We start from the raw sequence: 7,253 nt of genomic DNA on the forward strand, positions 1-7,253 counted from the left end.
CAGTTTGCTGTTGCTTCTGTATTGGTATGTGTGCTCTTTGGAAGCAGCACGCCTGCTTCTTGCAAGAAATGAAATAAATGCCTTCCTCCGTTCACTCGTTTCTCTCATACTGATGCTTCTCAGAAAGATCCTCTTTCCCCACCCCATTGGAAGATGCACCTTACCCAGGACAAGATTATTCCTCCTCAGACATAGTTTCCCTACGCTCTTACCCCCACCTCCCCTCCCAGTGATCCCAACATTCCCAAGTACATCAAAAGTGAAATGGCATGGGAGTCTCTTCCCCTAGAAACTAATGCTCACTCGGGACCCACCCACGCCAGGGCTGGGGGGTTGGAAGACCAGCAGAAACAGGGGGGAGTGGTGAAACGGCTGGGACCTTCTTTTTCCCTGGCCCCAGCTGGGAGCACAAGAGCCGTGCGTTCCTGGAGTGTTGATGGGAGGCAGGGAGACTCGGGCTCTCCATAAAATTAGAGGCTGTTCTGGGAATAACACAGAAAGAGAAAAGGTCTATAAAGCTGTGGATTTCCTCCGAGTCAGTTTCAGTTTGGGTCTCCCAACCTGTGCCGGCTCATTCTGCCCAGTCACCAATGACGTTTGTTGTCTTACGTTTTCTATTGGCTAGCAGAGCCTCTGTGACGTCAACCAGAAGTTAGGGATTCGTCCTCAAACAGAGTGCGGCTCTGCCTGTGGACCATGAACCATTATGTGCGCTCTTTCTTTTTGTTAGGGACCCTAGCCTTGCCAGAGACCCGGGCCGGTAAGTAGAGAATAGTATTAAACAGCCCGCATGGAGACTGGACAAAGCATCAGGGGTGGATGTGTGGGTGGGATGGGGTTTGGCTATAGAAAGCTCCTCTGGCACCAGTCCAGGGTGGGTTTCCAGGGAACCAGCTCCTTCATCTCAGATGAAGTCAGGGTGGTGCTGAAAGGAAGAAGCCATGAATAAGCATGTAGTTTGACATCCTTTAGCTGGGCTTTGGCAGGAGGCGGGGTGGACGGGGGGTCTTGGTGTCAGTCACCTTGGGGTTTTTTGGGGGGGGAGTGAGTGGATTGGTAGGGTGGATGTGAGAACATGGGGTGTTGAGGCAGAGGTGCCAGGAGGGAGAATGTTAGCTACAGTCCTGGGGGCATCAAGAAGGAGCAGAGCTGTCTGGAAGCCCCCTGGCATCCAAGGGAGAGGACGGAGAAACAACAGCAGCCTTGTTAAAGAGCTTCACAGAGGGGGCTGGTGGGATGAGGCTGGGCCAGGCGAGGACAGGAGGTGGGGGCTGAGAGTGAGAATTGAGAGACCCGGGCCAGAGGTGGGGGGGGTGGCAAGGCCCAGGTGAGGGGGCACCCTAGGACCTGCCTGGGTTGTTAGTGAAAGCTTTTGGCTGATCTCAAAGCACTGTAGTCATGAGTATTTCTACTGCCGGCCAGGTGTACCAGCAGCGTTATCCCAGGGCTGGGATACTGGGGGTGGGGAGGCATCTCTGGGTGGCTGAGTTCGCAGCTCGGGTGGCACCCCAGGCTTGGCCGAAGACACTGGGCCGCCAGGGTCGGGTGCACGCGGTCACTGCCGTAATTCCAGGCCTCGTCCCCACGTCTCAGGCTCTCACTCCCTGAAGTATTTCTCCGCCGCCGTGTCCCGGCCCGAGGTGGCGGAGCCACGGTTCTTCTCCGTGGGCTACGTGGACGATCGGCAGTTTGCGCGCTTCGACAGCGAGAGCCAGAGGGAGGAACCGCGGGCGCCATGGATGGACCAGATACATCAGGTGGACCCGGACTACTGGGAGCGGAACACGAGATTCCACAAAGCGGCGGCCCAGACTTTCCTAGTTCGACTGCAGACCCTGAGCAGCTACAAGAACCAGAGCGACGGTGGTGCGTGACGGGGGACGAGTGGGGGGAGGAGAGTTCGGGTCATGCCAGTCCCACTGTGACCGGGGACTCGCATTAGGGACACGGGGGTCGAGGGGCTACCGAGGGCCATCCTAGGTTGGGGGCAGGTCACAGAATCAGCACACGGTGGGGAAAGTGTGGCCGGGCTGACCAGTGGCCGGGGGCGGGGCAGGGGTCCACACCTTCCAGCACCTTTGCGGCTGTGAGGTCTCACCCGAGCTCACCTTTAAGCGCGGGTTTTACCAATTCGCTTACGACGGCCACGACTTCCTCGCCCTGGACACGGAGACCTACACGTGGACGGCGTCGGTGCCCCAGGCTCTGAACTTCAAGCTTGAGTTGGAAGCCGACAGCAGCATCGCAGAAGAACGGAAAGCCTATCTAGAGGAAACGTGTGTGCAGTGGGTGCAAAAGTACCTGGAAATCGGGAAAGAGTCTTTGCAGAGGACAGGTACAGCTTGCCCCCCACCCCGAGTGTTCCTGGCACTCAAGGCTCCCCTTCCTACCTCCCCTGCAGCCTCAGCCCCGGGCTCCAGAATCCCCAGGGACCCTTGTACCTCAGGGCCTGCATTCAGGGTTGTTCCCCCTCTCCCCATCGTTCCTCATTCCCCTGGAGGGGAGGGGGGAAAGGGAGAGCCTGGAAATACCGCTGACCTTTGCCTCCAGACCCGCCCTCTGTCCAAGTGACCCGCTACACAGACCCCGATGGGGAGGTGACCCTGCGGTGCCGGGCCCAGGACTTCTACCCCGCGGACATCTCCCTGACTTGGCTGAGGGATGGGGAGGAACAGCTCCAGGACACAGAGTTCATTGAGACCAGGCCTGCAGGAGACGGGACCTTCCAGAAGTGGGCAGCTGTGGGTGTGACCTCGGGCCAGGAGGGGAAATATACCTGCCGAGTTCAGCACGAGGGACTGTCTGAGCCCCTCACCCTGAAGTGGGGTAAGGACCATGAGGAGGGGCTGGGAAAGGCCATCCCCCAGACCCCCAAAAGACCGGAGGGAGGTGGACTTACTGGGGGCAGGTGAGAGAGGAGTTAGTGAATCTCAGGCCAGAGAGGGGTCAGGGCCTCCCACTTCCCTTTTCCATTTCAGAGCCAGAGTCCTCCTCCACCATGGTCATTGTGGGGGTCATTGTGGTCCTCATCGTCATCACTGCAGTCATTGCTGGAGTTGTGATCTGGAGGAAGAAGAATTCAGGTGGGCAGGACTGGGAGGGGCTCCTTAGGGAGCAGGCACCATGGAGATCCTGGCTTCCCCTGACCCGCAGCTTGGCTTTCTGTCCCAAGTCCCCTTTCCCATCTAAGGGACTGTCAGATGGGCCCTGAGACTCTAGATGAACAAATCTCAAACTAGAAGCCATTTTCCTGAAGGATGCCAGGCATGGGTATAACAGGCTGGCCTAGGGGGGAATGTGCTTTAGACTCAGATCAGAAATGCATATGAGGATCTCTGCCAGAGGGCCTGGGTGTCCCCCAGCTGGGGGCTGTAGACCAGCCTTGGGAACCCCTGGAGGCAGGCCTGGAGGTGGGGAAGTGCCCATTTGGGGGGCCTCTTCTCTCTTCCTCTTGGATCCAGAGGCTGGACTGGAGTGGGGGATGGGGGTGCAGTCTCAGTTGTAATTTGTTGTGTCTCCAAGACAAGTCAGTGAACTTCTGAGACTTCTCTCCTGGATTCCTCACTGGAAACTTGTTTCTTTTCCAGGTGGAAGTAGCCTGGAGGACCTGCGTGGGGTTCAGGCTGCAGGTAAGTGAAGAGTGGCCATGGAGGGTAGAAGGAAGGCCCAGCCCATGGTATCTCTGGGACCTGAGCAATGGGAAGGCAGAGGAGAGGCTTAGCCCAGTAGCCTTCTCTTGGTGTCCCCTTCCCTCCTCATACCCCCTTTCTGGAATGTATGTCCCTGACTGGGTCATTTCTGTCCTTTGTCTCATGGGCAATGACAGTGCACAGGGGTCAGATGTCTCCCTCACAGCCAAATGTGAGACTCTGGGGGCCTGGAAGGAGAGAGGGGCTGGGGTAGAGGGGCCCAAGCAAGGAGGAGGGTATGTGAGAGGTTGGGCTGAGGACTGGATGGGTGGTGATGCAGGCCCTTCAGAATGATGAGAGGCTGGAGGCCAGAGGGGACTTGGAGGATCTCCCTGAATCTGTCTGTCTTTCTTCAGCTTGAGAGAATTGCCTTGTGTGGGCCTGAGAAAGAAAACAAGTCTCCAGTCCTTGTGCTGTTCCTGTGAACCTCTAGCTTCTCTCCCCAGCACTGGCCCCTGGGATCCTCCCTGGACTCTACTAGCCCAAGCCCAGGGAAGCATCATTAGGTCCTCACTCTGTTCTCTAAGGCTTCCCTCTCCCTCCTTCTTTCTTTCTGCCTGTCTCACTCTGCAGAGACAACCAGCAGTGAGGGCCAGAGGGCTTAGGGAGTGAGCCCTCCTTCACACATGATGTTGCCCTATGGGATCTTTGTCTGACTGCAAAAATAGCCCAATGAATTATTGTTCTTGAGTCCTCAGCTTTTCTCCACAGTCTACATTTGAGTGGGGAACTTTAGGGGACAGGATGACAGTGTGGAGATGTTCTGGCCGTATGAAGGGGAAATAAAAGAAAGTTTGAAGACGTCTGAGAATCCTTTTATGTGCTCTGCTGAGTCTGTGAGTGCAGGTGGGGGCAGGGGCCAAGAGAGGAAGGAGCCCGGGGGAGGGCCGGTGTATCGTAAACGGTGAGGGTGCAGACACTTGTCTCTGCTTTGTATTGCTCGGGTGCATTTGTGGACGTGGTGTATTGGGACTTGTTCCAGGACTTCAGACAGAGCCCAGGCTGCGTACTCCTGCAAGTGGAACGATGCCCAAACAGGGTGTTGGCCCATAGGCAGCCCCTCAGCATGGTCTTTCAGGGAGTTCCAGTTCTCTCTATTTTGTTGCCATTTTCCTCCCCCCTTGTGTGTGTGTCCCTGCTTTCCTTTCATTGCAGGGGCCTCCCTAAGGGCTGCTGTGGCCTCTGCTCTGGGCCTGTCCCAGGGCCCTGGGGCTCCATCTCTGTTGGTGATGGCCACTGCAGGGAGTGACCTCCTGGTCCCCTTTTTAGACTGTCCCAGAGTGGGGGCCCTTCTTCCCCCTGCGTAAGGGAGACTCCCTTTGGAGTTAACAAAGAAGGAAATATCTAATTTCTAGATAGAAAGAAGTCCCTGCCCGCTCTCTACTCCCTGGAGTCACCTAACTGTGCATGTTTACAGTCAGTTGATTGTTCTCTACCTATAACTTCCCTCCTCCCCCACTCTCCTTTGGAGAAACTGCTGGGAACAGTTGCCTTTCCCTCTTTTGTTCTGCCCTGATATTTCTTTCCAAAAAAAGAGCAATGTTTTAATTATATTTCTGTCCCATCTTGTAATCACCATCTCAACTTAGCATCGGACAATTTTTTTTTCCTCATCTGAGGTCATCCAAGTTTTGCTCACTTACGCTGAAATCCCTGGTGTGGAAGTTTCCATTACCATTGTTAATTGATCTAAGGAAGGCAGTCCCAAAGTGGTAGAAGCATCAGAGACTTAGGCCCTACTCTCTCCTAGCTGATAGGCGATGATTAAGACAAAACATTAGCTACAAATATGTCAGGTCAGATCCTGGGTCGTGCTGGGCATTTGTTGTTCATACCACACTCTAAGTGGCTAGGACATAGTTTTTTACAATAGAAGGTTCCAGACCTCTCTGGGCTTCTTCATCTAAGAAGGCTGGGGATTTTGGGATAAGTGGGTGGATCTCTGGGGTGTAAGCCATCTTATCCCATGGCCAGACAGGATTTGGGGACCCTGGGGTTGAGGTAGGGAAAGAGCTTCAAGGGAGTGGTACTGTCTTTCTCTCTGAGCCCAGAAACTACCTCTTGCCTTGGTCATCCAGTGTGGAAGATTGTACATGGTGGACTTATCTTCTCTCTTTTCACAAGACTTCCTGTCTCCATGTGACTTACAAGAAGCAGGACAAAAATACTGCTTTTATATCTCTGATGAATAATTAGTTCACTGAAATGTGAAACAGCTCTCATAGAACCGGAGTTGCTTTTCTGACCTTGATATCCGAACTCTGTGACCCCCAGGGTCCAGCCTTCCAAATACCCCCTCTTAACCATTACAGGTATCCATAAGCAGGGGGGACTGCTCCAGGAGGGCCAGCCTTGGAGGGACTGAGTGACCAACCCTTGTGGGCTTTGTAGAGTGAGGATTCCATGCAGGTGTAGGTTTGATCAGAGGGGTCAAATACACAGCCTGCTGCCTGGCTGCAGTGTGCTGGAATGCTTTGGAACCACATTAAAGTGTCTTTGGGAGATATTTAACAAAGACATGAAAATACAACAAAGCAGATAACATTTCATTTTAAACTAAGTCAGTATATGGCCTGCGGTGATCCTTAAGTACAGATATGTGGCTCCCATTTCTATTTGGGGGCAGCCAGGTGGTTCAGTGGATGTAATGCAGGGACCAGAGTCGGGAAGACTCAAATCTGGCCTCAGACACTTACAAGCTGTGTGATCCTGGGCAATTTACTCAACTCTGTTTGTCTCAGTTTTATCATCTGTAAAATGAGCTGGAGGGGCAGCTACGTAGTACAGTGGATAGAGCACCGGCCCTAGATTCAGGAGGACCTAAGTTCAAATCCGACCTCAGACATATTGCACTTACTGTATGACCCTAGGCAAGTCACTTAACCCCATTGCCTAGTCGAAAAAAAAAATGAGCTGGAGAAGGAAATGGCAAAGTGCTCCAGTAGAAAACCCCAAAAGGGGTCACAGAGTGTTGGACACTCCTGAATAACAACAACAAATTTTTATTAAAGTTTGACATCACTGGTTAGAGTGGCTGCCCTCTGAAGGCCCAAATGACTCTCAGATTCTGTGATGCTCATTTCCCCCTACCCTTATGGTTGGTTCATATCAAGGAGTTCCCTGGCCCTTTGCTACTACCCCTCAACACACAGAACCATGGAAGGATGTTGAGACTGCCCATTGGGAGCAGTTGTTGGGTAACATCCTTCTAGAGTCCCATATGTGTGTGTGCTGGGGTCAGGATCTGACAAACCAAGGCCTTCCCATCCCAAACCTTAGCTCGCCCTGTAAGGACCTTGGCTTTGCCTTCTTTCTTTCCTAGCAGTCTCCCTGTAGTTCATAGGTTCAAAGCAACAGATCTGGCTTCTTATTAGCCTTAGTATCACTGACAATGCAAATGTTATTCTCGTTTTACTGATGAAGAAACTGAGGCACAGAGAGGCTCAGTGAGGTGCTCAGAGCCACACACCCAAGGAAAGCCAGAGTTAGGACCTGACCTCAGGTCTTCCACTCCACCATGGGGCCTCCCAAGCCCTACACTCCAAATGCTAGCAGCAGCCCTGG

General features: G+C 53.6%; 1 protein-coding gene across 1 annotated transcript; it reads left to right on the forward strand.

Moving 5' to 3' along the window:
* Positions 1 to 642: 642 nt before the first annotated feature.
* On the forward strand, positions 643 to 4,497 carry LOC114053105 (class I histocompatibility antigen, Gogo-OKO alpha chain-like). The gene is made up of 7 exons (XM_027875999.1): positions 643 to 760; positions 1,594 to 1,866; positions 2,057 to 2,335; positions 2,551 to 2,826; positions 2,979 to 3,083; positions 3,588 to 3,629; positions 4,046 to 4,497. The coding sequence occupies exons 1-7, from the start codon at positions 697 to 699 to the stop codon at positions 4,048 to 4,050; spliced, it is 1,044 nt and encodes a 347-aa protein (XP_027731800.1). The 5' UTR covers positions 643 to 696; the 3' UTR covers positions 4,051 to 4,497.
* Positions 4,498 to 7,253: the final 2,756 nt, after the last annotated feature.

This window comes from Vombatus ursinus, unplaced genomic scaffold (assembly GCF_900497805.2).
Source record: "Vombatus ursinus unplaced genomic scaffold, bare-nosed wombat genome assembly UNPS02003930.1, whole genome shotgun sequence".
Lineage (NCBI taxonomy): Eukaryota > Metazoa > Chordata > Mammalia > Diprotodontia > Vombatidae > Vombatus > Vombatus ursinus.

Coding starts and splice junctions, on each gene's coding strand:
- LOC114053105 (XM_027875999.1), top strand. CDS start 697: ATGAACCATTATGTGCGCTCTTTCTTTTTGTTAGGGACCCTAGCCTTG. Junction 761..1,593: donor CTTGCCAGAGACCCGGGCCG/GTAAGTAGAGAA, acceptor CCCACGTCTCAG/GCTCTCACTCCCTGAAGTAT. Junction 3,084..3,587: donor CTGGAGGAAGAAGAATTCAG/GTGGGCAGGACT, acceptor TTTCTTTTCCAG/GTGGAAGTAGCCTGGAGGAC.